The sequence below is a fragment of the Vombatus ursinus genome, unplaced genomic scaffold (genome assembly GCF_900497805.2).
Source record: "Vombatus ursinus unplaced genomic scaffold, bare-nosed wombat genome assembly UNPS02014807.1, whole genome shotgun sequence".
NCBI classification, from domain to species: Eukaryota; Metazoa; Chordata; class Mammalia; order Diprotodontia; family Vombatidae; genus Vombatus; species Vombatus ursinus.
The window spans coordinates 424,755-443,475 of record NW_020954585.1 but is presented as its reverse complement, the minus strand read 5'-3'; the positions used below and the strand labels follow the sequence as shown (position 1 = coordinate 443,475).

Here is an 18,721-nt window from a genome sequence, read left to right as displayed (position 1 = left end):
AGACATTCCCCAATTGATGGGCATCCTCTCAATTTCCAATTCTTTGCCACCACAAAAAGAGCTGCTATGAATATTTTTAGTACCAATATTTCTTGATGGAGGCAGCTTCTCATCTGGGAGTTCCCCATAAAATAAAATCACAAATTCAGTTTCTAACCTTATTTAAAAAATCCCAAAACATGTATCTTTAGATTATTATATTCAGATTATTGGTCAATAACAAAAGGATGGTGTAAAACTCCTCTCCAGTAAGCCTCTACTCATTCTCGGATGTCTTCAAAGGGGGCACCTCCTCAGTAACTATGTGACTGATAATTCCAAGGACTCTAAAGGCAGGGAATGGTAGGAGGTCCCAATTTTCTAAGCATCTTCTATCTTCAAAGCATGCCTATCATGAATTAGGTGCTACTCACTGAAAACTTTAACTTAAATAGCCATGCACCGATATACTGTTGATCAAACTTCCTGGTGGTTCATCTACTCTGGAAAGCATTTTGTAATTGTGCTAAAAAGTCATACACACACACACACACACCCCCTTTGTGGCAGAAGTATATAAACCCTAAAAGGGTCAAACCAAAACAATTATGGAAGCAAAGAACTGAACATAAAGTAGATGACCACCAACTAAGGAACAAAATTGTGGAACAAGAATATAAAGGAATATTACTATGCCATAAGAAACTATGGATATGAAGAATTCAGAGAACCATGGAAAGACTTATAGGACCTGCTATAGAGTTAATAGATGCTGACAGGCATTCTGGCAGCAGCACTATTGAATTTCCTTCCATTTGTGCTCGGCACTTACAACTAAACCCTATTTTCACTGGTGTTCTCTCAAGGAAAGAAAAGTAAGTCAGTATGTTGCTACAGGGAACTATAACCAACCTGAAGTAAAGACCTAAATTGCGTAATTAAAGCTTAAAGAAAGAACTGGCTATACCTAGCCAGGGTATTCTCTGTGTTACAGCTGATCCCTTCAAGTGGCCACAAGGACGGAAGCCAAATAGGGGAGGAAAAGTGTGAACTAAGAAGCCCAATGAAATATTAGGCAGATATCCACTGGTGTCCACACTGAGAAGCCAACAGACATTTTCTTCAAGTTACTGTTATTCAAATAAAAATGAGATTAAGTGGGAAAGCAAGTGTGTACTTCGGTAGTTTCAAGTAAGATATATGTTGAACTTATCATGTTCCATGGCAATGGGATAATCAGGATTGTTTAATCTTGACCACTCATTTCATAGATGAGGAAACTGTTGTTGTTAAGTCATTTCAGTTGTGTCTGACTCTTCATGACCAACCCCCTTTGGGGTTTTCTTGACAAAGATATTGGAGTGGTTTGCCATTTCCTTCTCCAATTCATTTTACAGATGAGGAAACTGGGGCAAACAGGGTCAAATGACTTGCCCGGAGTCACACAGCTAGGAAGTGAGGCCAGATTTAAACTTTGGAAGATCAGTCCGCCCAAAGAAACTGAAGCCCAGAGAAATTAAGTAATTTAAGATTACACAGAGGGTGGCATATAAAACTAGAACTCAGGTCTCATGATTTCCATTTGCAATTACATGCTGCTATACTCATTATACATCATGTCTGTCCCCTTGGACTAAGATTTAGGGCACCAAAACTGGATTCTGTAACTCTGAAGGACAAGACCCAAAGGAGGCAAGTTTCAGTTAGCATTATGAGGTCTCCTGTTTGGAAGAAACAGCTGATGTCAGGAGAAATCCCAGCAACCATCAAGGGGAGTCAGCGTGTCTAACAAGTCAGTACAACCAATACAAGTAAGATTGGTCTTTTATGGCAGCTATAAAATACTCATCTGAGCAAGTAAATGTGGATTTGCTTTTAATATTAACAAGAGGAGGCAAGGACATAATGTTGAATAAGAAGGTATAACACTGTCACCCTTTTAAAACTCCTTTTTCGTGAACTGAATGCTATGTAATCATAAAAACCAAGCTTAGGTTGGGAGGAGAGCTGAGAAAACGCACAATTCTCCCCTCTTGGAAAAAGTGGGGAACCATGGGTTTAAAATACTAGACATGCTGCGAGTCATGCTGAATATGTTGGTTGGTTTTGTTGAACTGCTTTTTTTCTGCCTCCTTTTAAATCTGTCATAAGGAATAGCCCAGTGGACAGGGAAGGGGATATATTTAAAAAAAAAAAAAAGATGATACAAAAGCAAAAGTTATCAATAAAAATAAATTTCTTTTAGAAAGTTCTTTTCATGATAGAAAGAGCCTAAAAGATAAAATTTTAGATCTACCATCCTTATTAGACTAGCCTGAGTGAAGCAATGGTGTTTAAAGCATTTTATTTACCATGTAAATGCTTCTTGATTTCTGTATATACGAAGAAGAAATCTTCAAAGATGGCAATTAGGGGCTAATTGTTTCTTACCACAAAACAGAGAGCCTGCTACTGCTCTGATAAAAGCCTAAGACCAGTTAAAATGGGGTTTAGTTTTAAGTGTTGAGCACAAGCGGAAGGAAATTCAGCGGTGTTGCTGCCAGAACGCCCTTCAACTTAGCCCACTTGTTCCCAGGCTTGGCAGAACAAATGGTCATAATTAGAGATTCCCACTGTACTTGGCAGAGATTGATATCCTGGGTGGTTCTGAAGAAAGCAAGATAGGCTTAAATCATTCTGGTCCAAAATAAATATTTATTTAATGACACGTATCCTTGTCCTACTGTATTCATATGGGACATACTGCTTCAATATTTAGCAATAATGAGATGAACTGAAGATGGGACAAGGACTGATCCTGAGAGGCAAGAGAGTATTTTTCATAAATAAATTATTTTTTGGAAACAAATATGCCAATCAACTGGGGAATGGAGGAACAAATTGTGGTGTTGGATAAACAAAATAAGCAAATGGATAAACAAAATTAATATAATGGAATATTATTGTACTGTAAAAAATGATGAACATGATGAATAGAGAAGTATGGAAAGACTTGCCTAAACTGATGCAAAGAGAAGTAAGAAAAGTCAAGAAAACAACATACAACAGTTTCAGTGGAACCACAAAACAATCAAAAATGAACATTGCAAAATTACAAAGAACAAATTTGGCCCCCAAGAAGAGATATAAGAAGACACCTCTACACATACACATACCCTCCTCTGCAGAGATTGGGGGGGGTGTCTTTGGCTAAGGAACATTGTATATATGGTCAGATTTTTTGAATGTATTGATCATTGTTGTTGATATTTTTTCTCCTCTTCTTCTTTTTTTTTTTTTAAGGCAATTGGGGTTAAGTGACTTACCCAGGGTCATACATCTAGTAAGTGTCAAGTATTTGAACTCAGGTCCTCCTGACTTCAGGCCCAGCGCTCTATCCACTGTGCCACCTAGCTGCCCCTGGGCTCTTCTTCTAAAGAAATTTTTTGTTATAAAGGATGACCCTCTGGAAGGGGGGAAAAGAAGAGATACAAAGGGAAATTTAGATGTAAAAACAAAAGATATAAATAAAAATGTTTGTTTTTTTAAAAAAGCATTTTCCTCATAAAGTACACCTTCCAAGGATCAGAGGACCATAGATTTAGAGGATTGATCATAGATGTGTGAAAGGTGTAAGATGACATCAGGGTGGCAAAGAGGCATAGATTTAAAGCAAAAAAGGACCTTTGGAGATATCTAGACCAACACCCACCTACACCCACCTTAGCTAAGGAGATTGAGTTCCAGAGTGGTTTGCTCAAGGTTAATTACACTGGTAGCAGGGAATAAAAATGGGATTTTAACCCAGTTCTTTCTACTGCACCAAGCTGCCTCTCATTAGGAAGAAAGTTTTTTGCAAATAAGCAATTCCTTTCTGTGAAGATTTCATCTCTGCAGGAGTTGGCCCTCTACTAATAGCTCAGGACCCTTCTCATTCATTCTACCCAATCTCAATTCAACTCTTGCTTATAATGATTTTATCACTATCTGAAACAGGCTATGCAATCAGACTGTCAAAAAACATTTACTGCATAGGCACTATGTGCTAGGCACTGTGTGCTAAGGGCTGGAGATACAAAGAAAGTTTTAAAAGCTCTCAAGGAGCTCACAGTCTAACTGAGGAGACAGGATATAAACAACATGTACAAACAAGCTATATACAGAATAAACTGAAAAATCAATAGGGGAAAGGAGGGATTCAGAAAGGCTTCCTATAAATGATAGGATTTTAATTGGGACTTGAAGAAAGCTAAGGAAGCCAGAAAGTAGAGATGAGGAGAAGAGCATTCCTGGCATGGGGTGGTGGTGGGGGGGTGGAATTGCAGGGGGATCAGACAGCAGAAATACAAAGGAGAGCAATGTAACTGAACTGCAAAGTACTGGGTTGGGGGGCTGGGAAGTGGGTGTGAAAGGTACAAGATGACTTGAGGGTGGAGAGGAGGCAGGTTATAAATGGCTTTGAATGACAAACTGAGGATTTTAGATTTGATTCTGGAGGTAACAGGGAGCCACTGGAGTTTAAATGAATAGTGAGATGACATGCTTAGACCTGCAACTTAAGATCACTTTGACTTACTAGCTATGTGACCCTGGGCAAGTCACTTAACCCCAATCGCCTAGGGAAAAAAAAAACTGAATGGAGGATGGTCTGGAGTGTGGTGATAAGGGCTTGCAGTGCCAGGTGAGAGAAGGGGGTATGTGCAAGCGACAATATTAAGATAAAATCAACAGCCCTAGCAATGGGTTAGGTAAGGGGAAGTGAGAAATAGTAAGGAGCCAAGGATGATGATCCAGCAAGCGCGGGTGACTGGGAGGATGGTGGTACCTTCAATAGTAACAGTCAGGAACGGGGGAGGATTTTGGGAGGGGGGAAACGAGTTCGGTTTTGGACATGTTGAGTTTCAAATGTCTATGGGACAAAGATGTTCCTAATATTTAGCAGCTGAAGATTCAAGATAGCTCAGAAAATTTGTTGGCCCGTTAACATGTTTTCATCATTTTGCCTTTCCACAAGGATATGCCATTCAGTTCCAAAGTCCTATGTTTCATAATTCTATGAGGTACACAGATAGTAAAATGAGTGACATTAGCATTCTTTCCTATTCACTTTCAATAAACTGTGATTTGCATTCACATGAGGCTGTAGTCACTTCTTAATTACTTTTTTTTTTCTTTACTGGACCTGTGATTATATTGGAACAGGGAATGCTTTCCACCAATGCAGGATATCACCTGCTCTGCAACTTGACAGTCTTAATAGAGTTTGTTGCCTGTGTTACTGAGAGGTTAAGTGTCTTGCCTGGGGTCATAAAGCCAGTATGTGTCAGAGCTGGAACCTGAATCCAGGTCTTCCTAACACTGAGACTGGCTCTCAATCCACTACACTATGCTATTTAACTTTAAAGATGATTACCAACAAATACTTTTGAGTCAGTAGTATGAAAGTCATTGGAAAAAGAAAGCTGGAGAAGACACAGGACATAGTCTCTAACAGAACTGGAGACATTTTCTCCACTTAATTCTCCTTGCCATTTGTTAAATTTTTTTTTATTAATTTATTTTGATTTATCAACAATCACTTCCATAAGCTTTTGAGTTTTAAATTTTTCTCCCTCTCCCTTCCCACCTCCTTCCCCAAGAGGGTGCGCAATCTGATATAGGTTATACACATACATTCCTATTAAACATATTTTCATGTTAGTCATGTTGTAAGGAAGAATTAGAACCAAAAGGAGGAACCACAAGAAGGAGAAAACAAAATAAAACAGAAGAAAATAATAGCAAATAGTATGCTTTGATCTGCATTCAAACTCCATAGTTCTTTCTCTGGATGTGGATAGCATTTTCCATCATGAAACCTTTGGAAATGTCTTAGATCCCTGCATTGCTGAGAAGGGCTAAGTCTATCAATATTAGTCATCGCAAAATGTGGCTGTTACTGTGTACAACTTTCTCCGGGTTCCGCTCACTTCATTCAGCATCAGTCCATGCAAGTCTTTCCAGGTCTTCTGAAGTCTGCCTGTTCATTATTTCTTATAGCACAATACTATTCCATTCCATTCATATACCACAAGTTGTTCAGCCATTCCCCAGTTGATAGGCATTCTCTCAATTTCCAATTCTTTGCCACCACAAAAAGAGCTGCTATAAATAATTTTGTACACGTGGGTCCTTGTCCCATTTGTATGATCTCTTTGGGATATAGCCCTAGAAGTGCTATTGTTGGGTCAAAAGGCATTTGTTAAATTTCAAAACGGTAGAAGTATGCCAAACATTTCTAAATCATTGCCTTCCTGATTCATCATTGGAGCTGCCATCCAAAGTTTCATGCTTTCTCTCCCTGCACTGTCCAACTAAGCCCCTGGCCTCAGACAATAAGACTGCTGGGTCAGGAATGAAAAAAGAAAATGTAGGCACTTGGACATTCAAGTGTTTCTCTCTGTCAATGTGCTAAAGCCAAGTACAAATGATTAATACAATGATAAATAATAAAATTTTTGTTATTTCTAAATCTCCTTCAAGTTGACTATATTAAATTACATATATAAACTGTATATTCCATAGAATTATATAGAATTGACTGTTATCTGGACAAGCAGCAGAACATATTGCAAAGAGTGGGGTGTAGCAGAAAACTTAATGGACTTGGGAATCAGGAGATCTGGGTTCAAAGCCTGGCTATAAAACTTACCAGCTATATGACTATGGATAGGCAAGACTTTTGACTCTGAGACTCAGTTTCTTCATATAAAAATTAGGATTAAGAATATCTGCACTATCTATTTCACCAGGCTTTTTAAGAAGAAAGAGCTTTATATGCCTGTGATGATTAAGAGGAAGATGAAATGGATCAGGAGGATAGACACGAGGAAGAAGAGGAGAGTAGGGAGTAAGTATTTATATAGTACCCACTGTGTGCCAGGAACTAAGCTAAGTGCTTTAAACAAATATTATCTTTTGTATCTAATTGTGGATCTATTGATCCACACAACAATCCTACAAGGTAGGTAGTATTATTATGCCCATTTTACAGTTGAGGAAACTGAGGCAAACAGAAGTTAAGTGACTTGCCAAGGTCTATAAGGTAGTAAAGAGGAGAAGGAGAAGAAGGAGAATGATGTGGGGTTCTGCATTCCTTCTTCAGTTTTCTGAAGGCATGCAAGATTTGTTGCTAGCTCCTGGTGTACTTTATGTTACGGTAACCTTTAAAACTCTGTAGTCAAACTTTTAAACATAAAGGTGATACTACAGTACTCATACAGATGGGTGATGTCACTGGTTTAGTTGTTCCTTTCAATGATGCAGATCCCAATCCAGCCCAGGCAACTCTTGTCCTCCCACAAGTTCACCATAGGACATCTACCCAACATGCTAAGATCTTAGCTTTTTTCTCCCAACATCAAAATTGTATCACTGGTGCATTCTGGCAGTCTACATGTCATCCCCTGCTCTTACCACATGACCAGCCCATCTTCTCTTCCTTTCATAATTACAGTGAAAATGTCTCGTACTCCTGTTCTAACAAGGACCTCAGCTGTTAGATATTGGAGCCTGCTCCCACCCAACATGAATCTCTCCTCTGCCCTATGTGTGAAGTTTGAATTCAGTTCTGCAGAGACTTATATTCCATGTCTTGCTGTAACACTAGAGAGAATACTACTGTTAAACAGATGGCTCTTTGTTTTCAGTAAAAGATTGGGGTCATTAAAGATGCTTTGAAATTTCCTGAAGGCAACCTAGCCCACTTTCCTTGTCCTGTTCATCTCAGTCCAATTCACTGTTCATCTGCACTGTGTCTCCTACACACACAGACACAGACACACAGACACACACATACACAGATGTCTTTCTTTTTTCTTTCTTTCTCTTCCTTCTTTCCTTCCTTTCTTCTTTTCTTTCCTTCTTTCCTCTGACCAGTGGGCATTCTTCACCCACTTGATTTTTCCTGTGTGAATGGTTAGACTAAAATTCTTTTCAGTAATTGTGAATCTCTTCCAGAGAGCCCCACAAAACTAATAATAATGAGGCGATTATGCACATTACAAAAGAGTTCCCTTTTTTTTTTAACAAGAACGTATCTCAAAGGGTTCTTTTAATGAGTGACCACCCCATGCACTTAAAATGATTCAATTGACACAGATTTTATTTTCAGCATGTTGTAGCGGGGAAAGCACTGAACTTAGAATAAGGAAAAATGGAGACCTTGGGTAAGACATGTAATTTTCCTGGGCTTCAGCCTCCTTACCTACAAAAAGAGAACTGGACCAGATAATTTTTTAGGTTTCTTCCAGCTTTGTGATTCTGATGATGCCAGAAACACCTTATTGCATATATCAGGGTGCACCTGTAAGACGATTAGACCATTATCCACCACTATGGAAACAGAAAAATATGCAAGGTAATAGGGTCAGAAGCTATACTAGAAACTTTAAAATGTTCCTAAATCACAATCAAAAGAATAGATAAATTTTGTGTAAAGCAGTTCCTTCAACACACATGTGCAATGTCTATTTTTAAGTGACATATCTTGGCTGTTTAAAGAGTTGGCAAGGTTTTTTTTTTAAATATCAAGATGAATTTGTACTTTCTCATGACTTCTTTCAAAATGGTGTTTCAGGCATTTTTAACACTGGAATGATTTGACATTCAAAGCTGTCCAAAAAAAGGCCAAAATAAAACGTGCTTCTTATTATTCATTGGGTTTTTATAAAAACCAAAAAAATTAATAATTAATTGGATCTAATGTTTTATTAATATTAATAAGTGATAAGATTTTGTGACAAGATGCATATGTATATATATTCTATGTGATATAATATGTAGCCATATCTTATGTGTGTGGGGCAGAGATAATATACACACATATAAATATATAAGATCATAAAACTTAAGTGCTAGGAGGTACTTTAGAGATCACCTAATTTTTCTTCATCATCCACAAGAATATGGGCCAGGCATTGCAATAAGTTTCAGGGATACAATGAAAGTAAAAAACATGGTCTCTGTCCTCTAGGAGGAGAGATGGGGGAGATAATATGCAAACAACCACAAATAAAAAAGATACACAGTGTAAATGGGGGGTAATATCAGAGAGAAGGTACTGTCAATAAGTGTAACCAGAAAAGGCTTATTGTAGAATGCAGGATTTGAGCTAAATCTTGAAAGAAGCCAGGAGGAAGAGGACCAGGGCAAATTCTAAGCATGGAAGAGAGTCACTGAAAAAGAAAAGAGTAGATATAACAAAGGGAGATGAAGGTTCATTGTGAGGATCAGCAAGAAGGCTATTGTCATTGAGTACCCAGAAGAAGAAAAGTGTAAGAAGACTGAAAAAGTAGGAAGAGGCCAGGTAGTTATGGGCTTTGAAAGACAAAGAGAGGATTTTATATTTGATTCTGGAGGTAAAAGAGAACCTATGGAGTTTATTGAGTAGGGGATGGCATTGTCAGACCTGTGCAGTACAAAGATGACCTTTGCAGCTGAGAAGAGGATGGCCTGGAGGAGGGAGAAGCTTCAGACAGGGAAACCAACTAGTGGGCTATTGCAATAGCTCAGGTATGAAATGGTAAAGGCCTAAACCAGTATGATGATGTTGTGTCAGTAGAGAAAACGGAACACAAAAAAAAGACACCGTGAAGGTAGAATGACAAGATGAGAATAGATAGCCTATATGCAGTACATACAGCTGAAAAGTTAAGGGTGACAATGAGGTTACAATCTTGTATGCTGTGAGGATCTTAGAGGCGAAACTCTCAATACCTGAACTTACAAAGTTGTTCCATCTTATATTTAAATCACAATAAAATTTTGTATGACTGGGAAGATCTTAGAGGTGCCCTCAACTTTAATGGGGATCTGAGAATAGGGGAGTGCTTGGGATGAAAGATAATGAGCTATTTTGAACATGTTGTATCTGAGATGTCTACAGGACATACCCAATAGGCATTTGGTGACTAGTTCAAAAGAGAGATTACGGCTGGATAAATTAGATTTGACAATCATCAGCGCAGACCTGGTCGTTGAATCCACGGGAGCTGACAAAATCACTAAGCCATTTTACTATAGAGCAGGGGTTCTTAATCTGAAGTCTGTAAACTTATTCTTAATATTCTGATAACTGTATTTTAATTTAATTGGCTTTTCTTGGAATCCTAAGTATTTTATTTTATGTACTTAAAAACATTACTCTGAGAAGGGATTCACAGGATTCTCCAGACTGCCAAAGGGGTCCAGGACACAAAAAAAGTTAAGAACTGACATTATACTGGGATGAAAAGCAAGGAAACTGAGGCACAGAGAAATTCAATGATTTGCCTAGGGTCACAAAGTCAGGGGAGGATAGTCAGAATCTGAACCTAAATCCTCTAACTGTAAACCCAAGGCTCTACTCTGCCATCCTAACTCTCCATTATACCATATACATGTGTTTATCTATGCTGATATGTTTAAGAAGTCTCAAATAATATAGAATGCCTTAAAATTCTCAATACTTGAACTTACAAAGTTGTTCAATCTTATATTTAAATCACAAAACTAGCCAGCAGAGCAAATTACACAGGGATAATGACTGGGCCTGTAATGTCCATGCTATAGGAATTCCCTGGTAGAGAACCTCCCATCTCCTGGTGCAGATCAGCACTCCTCTTCTTAACTCTGAGATCAGCTTGCTAGTTACTACACCAGGAGGCTGCTCAACAGGTGACTACATGGAACAAATGTCCAAGGAAACATAAAAGTGGAAGTATATGGAGAACCAGAAACATGGAATCTTGGAGTCAGATGGGACCTTGAAGATTCTGTCCTCTAACCTGGACTTGAACAAAAAATGCTCTTTTACAAAATACTGGATAAGCAATAGTATAGGGTAGCGTAGTGGAGAGCATTATGGCTTGGAGTCAGAAGGACCCGAGTTCAAATCTGGCTGCAGACTCTAAGTAACTGTGTGACCCCAGGCAAATCACTTCACCCTATTTGCCTCAATTTCCTCATCTGTAAAATGAGCTGGAGAAGGAAATGGCAAGCCACTCTAGTATCTTTGCCAAAAAAACCCCAAATGGGGTCAGGAAGAGTCATATACAACCGAAACAACTGAACAACACATACATATATATACATACACACATAGAACATATCGAACACATATAAACCTTGTATATATAAATATATTTATATTTTACCAATGCTTTATTCACTTGGAAAGCAGTTTTTCTCTTGCACTCTTCGTCAATGCTGTGACAAACTACATTATTAAATATATACAATTAATAGCTTCACAATCTCATAACTGCATGGGCTTTAAAGATATAACCAAAATCCAACTCAAACCAAAGAGCTGATGAAGAGAAATGGAAAGGAGATGGAGGACAGAAATAGTATACATTATAGCTACATATTAAAATTAAGCACTTGCCTATAGGCTATTTGACTTGGCTTAGACACCATCAACTAAATGAACCCTTAAGATTTCATGCCAGGGAATTCCAACCAGATAATTTCTTGATGTAATATTCTGTAATCCTATGGGGTTTTCCCTGCCCATCTGACAAGGTTTGAACTAACAGCTTCTTTCCACAGGATTCCATCAACCAGTAGGTGGGGTACTGGGAAATGTCAGCTCAATTCCTTTTAGAGATGAGACACATAAGATAAGACTGTTTAGATATACTGGCCATTTCTGAAGCAAAGCTGATTCTCTGACTGTAAAATGCCATTAAAAATGCCTCTAACTGACCTGGATGTGGAGGGGTGGGGTTATAATTACATACCAGATTGGTTGCTCTAAGTAAATATCACTATATAACAGACCAAAGATTCAACTGAAAATAAAATGAGGGATGTGAAGGAATCCAAAGGTATTTGCTACCTTGGGTAAGTAGAACTACTTTGATCAATTTACATGTTAGTTCCCAAAGTTTAATCTTTTTTGCTATAGTATGAGATTAAATTATATATAATATGTATATGTACAAATTATTACATAAACACATAAGATTATTTGAAATGTGCATTTAAAATGAGGCACAATGGCTATGCCAAACATGAATATTTAAATTTAAACAAATAATGACAAATATAAAATAATACTATAAAGGACAAGTGGCATTCAATTCAATATTTACTTAATTAAGAGCCTAATAATTACTGGACACTGTGCTACACAGTGGGGACATGAAGACAATGACAAAACTGTTCCTGCCTCCAAGAAGTATATATTCTACAGAGGGGAACAACACTATACATGCTATTTTATATCCATGAAACACACACAGAGGAGATACAAAGTACTGTTAGGAAAAGTGGGGTAGAATAACTAAGGTAGGGGGTAGAAAGGGTCTTGAATGTGGGTTGTACTTAAGCAATGCTAAGGTGGGGGGTAGAAAGGGTCTTGAATGTGGGTTGTACTTAAGCAATGCTCAAAAAGAGGCTGGAGATGAAGGATAGCGTTCCAAACACTAGGAGTGGGGCTTGGGGTTATGTTGGGGGAATAGCAGCTTGTATCTAAAGACTTGCAGGTAGGAAATGTAAAGTCCTATATTCCAAACAGCAAGCCGACCAGTTTGGCTAGAATAGAGTATGTGAAAGGAAGTAAGGTAATGTCAGCCTAAAAGGATAGAAGGGAAAGTTCAGAGGCAACTGGGAGCCATAGAAGCTTCCTGAGGATGAGAATGCCACGATCAGACCTGTGCTTTAGGAATACCAGTATGGCAAATGTGTTGGGGATGGATGAGGGAGTGAAGAAACTGGTGGAAAGGAGACCAATTAACAGTAGTCCAGGCAAGGAGTACTAATGGCCTGAAGTGGAGTGGAGGCTGCAGGAGTTCAACATTGTATAAGTAGGGAGATGGTTAAGTATTCAGGAAAAGGGAATTAACTGGAAATTCACTTTTAAAATGCCTAAGGAGACTTAGCTTGTTGCCAGGGATAAGAACGAAAAGTAAATTTCTATGGATGCAGTATGTTTAAAAAAAAAAAAGCCAGCAGAAAAATGGTTAATTTTAGCCTTAAAAGGAAGCCTGTTCAGCACCACTTCAGCTGAACACAAATTAGAAGGACCCTGGGAAATCTATAAAGCCCTGTTTTGTTGCCAAGGACAGGCAGCAAGATCTGCATCTGCTGTCAAAAGCAATGACAGTCACTTACTCAGGGTAATGTTTTTAACCAGGTTTCAACAGTGGTGTGGTGATCTTCCTCCTACCTATGTGCTGCTACTGAATTATTCAACAGGTAGCATCCAACCCAGCCAGTTTTATCATCCCAACCACTTTCCAGAAAAGTTAAGCCTGCATCTTGTTCCTGTCCTGGCCTAGGTGAACAAACAAATCCTTGAAAAGGTACACAAAATCACAGACCATGAAGACAAAGGGAGTCTGCCTTGAACAAACACAAGCGGATGGACTACCGGACCTGCTCAGGTAAAGCTCAATTCTGGGGGTCCTCTGTAACAGCAAATGTTTTCTTGGATGCTTTTCCAAAAGACTTGTGTTTGTGTCTAAAATGAGTATATCTTTCTCTGATATGATTTTTTAATTGCTTGTTAGACCACCCTCTTCCCCGCCCCTTGATTACTTCGGAACTGGTAGTTCCTCTTGGTAAGGTTAACTTTTTCTATGGGAGAGAGGCTACCTAAAATTCCAGGCATGTACAGCTATTTGAATGATAAAAGCAAAACTTTGCTCTGTAGAGAGAAATGTTCTTGACTTGCTGACAGTAAATAAAGGTTTGCACTAAGGTAATTTTTATAAAGCATGCCATAAATAAAATTACAAAGCAATCTGGCATATTTCATTCAAGGAACAATATATCACATTGCCAGGAAATAGGATTACAAAGACTCTAACCTGTATTATAGTACTTTACTCACTCTTTCAATAAAAAAGCTTGCCGACTATCAAAAATAATAGGTCGATTAATATTCCTTTGAAAGAAATAGATCAAGCAAATATAAATCAGTGTCAGAAATTACCAGGGTAATAGAGCTGATAAAGATCTGGTCTAATTTTTCCTGAACTGCGCAACCAGTGGAGATTTGAAACATAATTTCATATCAAATTTTAAAATAGCTATGAAGGTTTATATATTTATAAATATGCTGTCAATTTTTTATGGGAATACTGAGATAGTAATAAACTTAATATTTGATTTATGTTTATTTTCACTTGACTACCATAAAACTAACACTAATTTGTGAATCCAAAGGCTCTAAATATGTGGAAATAATAAAGAAGTCTTTTTTTTCCACAATGTATATTTAGCAAATATGGGTATTTGAACAAGTGAAATCCTGAAAGTATTTGTAAAAGAATATCTCTGTAGAATTTTCTTCCAGAATAAAATCTAAAATCTTTCAAATGTTTAAAAAGAAAAAGAAACTTTAAAAACAGTTTTTAAAATGAAACTAAATACAGAGATTTTTAAATATTGCAGTCAGAATGCAAGTGCAGAACAGTCATAGTCATGTAGTTCAAACAAGGATTATCTACCCAAGAATGAATGAAGACAGAAAAACAACACCTAATAAAGACAAATTTATGTGACATACTAAGTAAATAGATCTTTATTAAGCTAAGCCAAACAAAGGCTGTTGAACGTTTTCAAATAACAATCCAAGCTCACCAATACACAGCTAAAGTCACAAAATACCATAGTTATTCTCAAGTTGTAGGAAAAGGAATCTCAACCCTACTTTTGGAATATCTCAATTGAGAAGTCTATAAGGGATGTCCAAAAAAACTCTCAAAACAAAATTTAAACTTAATTTACTTTAAACTGAAAAATAAATATATTTCCCATACAACTTTGAAGATAACTATGAAATCAAATGACAGTATGCTAAAACAAAAATGCTGATAATCATTGTTTACTGATAAATAGCTAAACTAGTTCCCAACCATAAGTAAGGGCAAACTTTTAAACTAAAAAAATTATTTCATTCTTAAGAAATCTCGGAAACAACATAATCTTTAAAATGCAACTAAATGAGGAAAACAAGTACAGAAGATACATCTAACTATATTATGTGACAGATGAGTGCTATTAAAAAACTATTTATAGAAAGCATACTTACTGGTTAAAAATGGCATTACAAGGCACAATTACTTTTAGTAACCTGACTTGTTAATGGCATTTAATTTTAAAATTATCAGGAATTTAACTTGTTTGATTTTTTTTTTTGAGTTCCCTAAGGTCAACTTTGCTTCACTGTGTGAGCTAAAACTCCATTGTTTCAGTTTCAGCACTCAGCCTCATCACTGTCAAAAAGCAAAATATCTTCTACAGATTTTGTTGAAACAGAAAATAAAGTATAAAAGGTTTAATTTTGTTTCATGTTAAATTCCCTAGTTATGCTATCTTATCCTTCATAAAAGTTGGTTATTTTCCCTTCCCATCCTCCTTCATTCTCCATCAGCTGATTAAACCAAGTTAATTTCCTCTGTCTGTGGTAGTAGTTTTCCTAAGGTTTTCCTACTCAAATAGCCATGCTGTTTTAACAAGAATGCTATTTTGGCTATAAAAACAAAGGAATATGTTGCATAAAAGAAAGATGAATCACTTTAACTGACTATTTTCCAGCTCAGATTAAGCAGCATTTCAACTCCGCAGGGGAAAAAAAAGACCACATTTCTCTCATAATCCGTCAGCACACTTTCGACATGAACCATCTCTCCAATATAACACGACAAAAAGCTCTGGTCTTTATTTAACTCTCTGTGTCATACATTGCTCTAGAGAGAACTGGCCAACAGCAAACTGTTCCTTATGAGAAGTACACTGGTGTTTGAGCCAAGCTGTAGCTAGGAATGAGAAGGTAATGCTTTTCTATTTACTTCTCCTAGGTTTCCAGATAGTCAAGAAACATCAAAGGGCAGGTGTGAATGGCTGATCTAAAATTACACAAGAAGAAAACAGACAACTTAAGACAAATTAAGGACTTTATAACCTTTAAGATTAAAAACAACAATAAAAACCACCTATGTGATTCCAGCTTTAAAGGCTTTCCAATTTAAAGAATTGCCTACAATCGCACCCATTTTCCCTCTCTTTGGTAACCAATGACCTTTTTGCAACCAATAAATTAAAAAACCTAGAAAGATTATTTATGACAAGCTTCCTCTGACTTTACCCAATACTGACTATCCTCAGCCCAGAGACTGATTTTTTTTTTCTGAAGATGAATCAGACATACCTAAAGTTCAAAACAGACTTTTGTGAACGTTTTGAAAAATCATAAAAATTTAGCAGTACTGGGCATTTACAACCAGAGTGGAAATACTTATTGTAATCTGTCAAGCAAGAGCTTTTATCATGGAAGTTTATTATGCAGGTACCCTGTCACCAATAGATTACAATAGTACATCCTTTGAACTGAACAGATCACACCTACTCAATGAAACTGACCCTTTCAAACAAGTCAACGACCAATACGAACACCAACAATATGTCATTGGTCTTTTCCTCTCATGTCTCTACACTATCTTCCTCTTCCCTATTGGCTTTGTGGGAAACATACTAATATTAGTAGTGAACATCAGCTTTCGTGAAAAGATGACAATCCCTGATCTGTATTTCATCAACCTTGCAGCGGCGGATCTCATCCTGGTGGCCGACTCCTTGATAGAAGTATTTAACCTAGATGAGAAGTATTATGACATCACAATCCTCTGTACCTTCATGTCTCTGTTCCTGCAAATTAACATGTATAGCAGCATTTTCTTCCTGACATGGATGAGTTTTGACCGATATATTGCCCTAGTGAAGGTCATGCGATCCAGCCTTTTTCGCACAAAGCACCATGCCCGGCTGAGCTGTGGCCTCATCTGGATGGCATCTATCTCTGCTACCCTGGTTCCTTTCACAGCTGTTCATTTGCAGCACACAGAGGAGGTCTGCTTCTGTTTTGCTGATGTGAAAGAAATCCAGTGGCTTGAGATTACCTTGGGGTTCATTATCCCCTTTGCCATCATTGGTCTCTGTTACTCACTCATCGTCCGAGTTCTCATCAAGGCTCACAAGCACCAGAGCCTGCGACTGCGGCGGCAAAAGGCCCTCCGAATGATTTTTGCTGTGGTCCTGGTTTTCTTTATCTGCTGGCTACCCGAAAATGTCTTCATTAGTGTACATCTCTTGCAAAGAAAGGAGCCAGCAATTTCTTCATGCAAACAGTCTTTTCGCCATGCCTACCCTTTAACTGGCCACATAGTTAACCTAGCAGCATTCTCAAACAGCTGCTTAAACCCACTTATCTATAGCTTTCTTGGGGAAACTTTTAGAGAAAAACTGAGGCTGTACATTGAACAGAAAAGCAACCTGTCAGCCCTAAATCGTTTCTGTCATGCTGCCCTCAAGTCAGTCATCCCTGAGAGCAGTGAGCAGACAGATGCAAAATTTAGCAGTGCTGTGTAAATAGACAACTGGGAGAGTCTTTTCATCAATGTAGAACAAAACTGTGTACCACAAAAATGTACATATAGCTAGGGAAGGGGAAAAAACACAACTATTTCTTTTCCTCTCATAGGTTTCTGATGTTGTCTAGATCAGCAGTTCCCATTTAGTGGCTTGTGAACCTTTGGGAGTCCTCAGTAATGTTCCAAGGAGTTCAAAATTCTTCAATGGTGCCTTAAGCATTAAATAATTGTAGAATATCATGAGTAGTATATTAAATTACCCCAGGGGTTCAGAGCAAATTGTTTTTGTTGAAATGAGTTCCCAGGGCAAAAAAATGTTAGGAACCACTGGTCTAGATGCTACTAAAAACTGGCTTTAATGTGTAAATTTTGGTCAAGTTTACTTGATTATAATTGGGGTTACTAAATAACATACCCTAAACAACTCTCTCTAATCACATACAGTTCATAGACAGACCTAATGATAGTTAAAGATAGAGATTATTATCACAGTATGTTTTCCTATGGCAAAGAAGAGTCAACAGATGACAAAACCATAATGTTCTGCTACTCTTCATATGGACTTTTGCTCCTCCCCCTGAGAGAAAACTGCCAAAACAGCAAGTGAGAAAACTCAGATTTATTAAGAAGTTTCTGCGGAGATGTAGCACTTTAAATGGAAACTTAGCTACTGAGAATAAATCTGCCACTTTATGTAATGAACACGAAGACTTCTGGCTAAAATCTATTTGAAATATTCTAAATTTGATATCACGGTGGGAAATCAAGTCCCATGATTTATAATCTATTGCTACACACTTTGACACTTGACTAGTGCTAAAATGAGACACGTCACTCATAGACACATTTAAGTATTATAATCTCTCTTAGAATGGCCATCAATTCTAAAATACATGATCCCGGTTTGTCAATTACCTTATTCATAGGTAAGTCACAGTCACCTGTGTAAGTTAGATTTGCATTAACGATGAAGCTTCTCCTTGGATAACATAACTGCTATCTAATGCTAGTCTGATCTGAGTCGTGACTTCTTCAATGTATATGTTTACAATAACCTTGGCATTTAGAAGAATGTGGGATGAAATTGTGAGAGCTGTGGAGTTTATCGTAGCCATCACAGAATGTAATACTGTGGCATTTTGGTTTAATAATGCAATAATAATGTTAATAGGAATAATAATGATGATAATATAGATGGCTCTCATTAAAGTGTTGAAAGTCTAATGCTTTTGAGTATCACCCAGTTTCTTCACTCACATGAAAAACAGCTAACATGTATATATCATTTTAAGGTTTTCAAAGGTATGGCCTCACAAAAACCCTGCAAAGTAAAGAGCGCAAGTGTTAATCGCACTTCACAGAAA

The 18,721-nt window shown here is 37.5% G+C and overlaps 2 protein-coding genes across 7 annotated transcripts in view; one reads left to right on the top strand and one right to left on the bottom strand.

The window, feature by feature from the left end:
* Nucleotides 1-18,721, bottom strand: part of LOC114052094 (uncharacterized protein C7orf50 homolog) — a 338,906-nt gene that overhangs the window by 246,094 nt on the left and 74,091 nt on the right. The window lies entirely within an intron of this gene.
* LOC114052090 (G-protein coupled estrogen receptor 1) lies at nucleotides 1,451-18,566 on the top strand. 3 transcript variants are annotated; one of them, XM_027874524.1, is made up of 4 exons: nucleotides 1,451-1,790; nucleotides 6,750-6,847; nucleotides 13,263-13,367; nucleotides 15,789-18,566. In XM_027874524.1, the coding sequence occupies exon 4, from the start codon at nucleotides 16,258-16,260 to the stop codon at nucleotides 17,353-17,355; it is 1,098 nt and encodes a 365-aa protein (XP_027730325.1). In that variant the 5' UTR covers nucleotides 1,451-1,790; nucleotides 6,750-6,847; nucleotides 13,263-13,367; nucleotides 15,789-16,257; the 3' UTR covers nucleotides 17,356-18,566. The 3 variants fall into 3 exon arrangements, with proteins under 3 accessions (XP_027730325.1, XP_027730324.1, XP_027730326.1); XM_027874523.1 differs by having other exon boundaries at nucleotides 13,180-13,367; XM_027874525.1 differs by having other exon boundaries at nucleotides 13,118-13,367; nucleotides 16,535-18,566.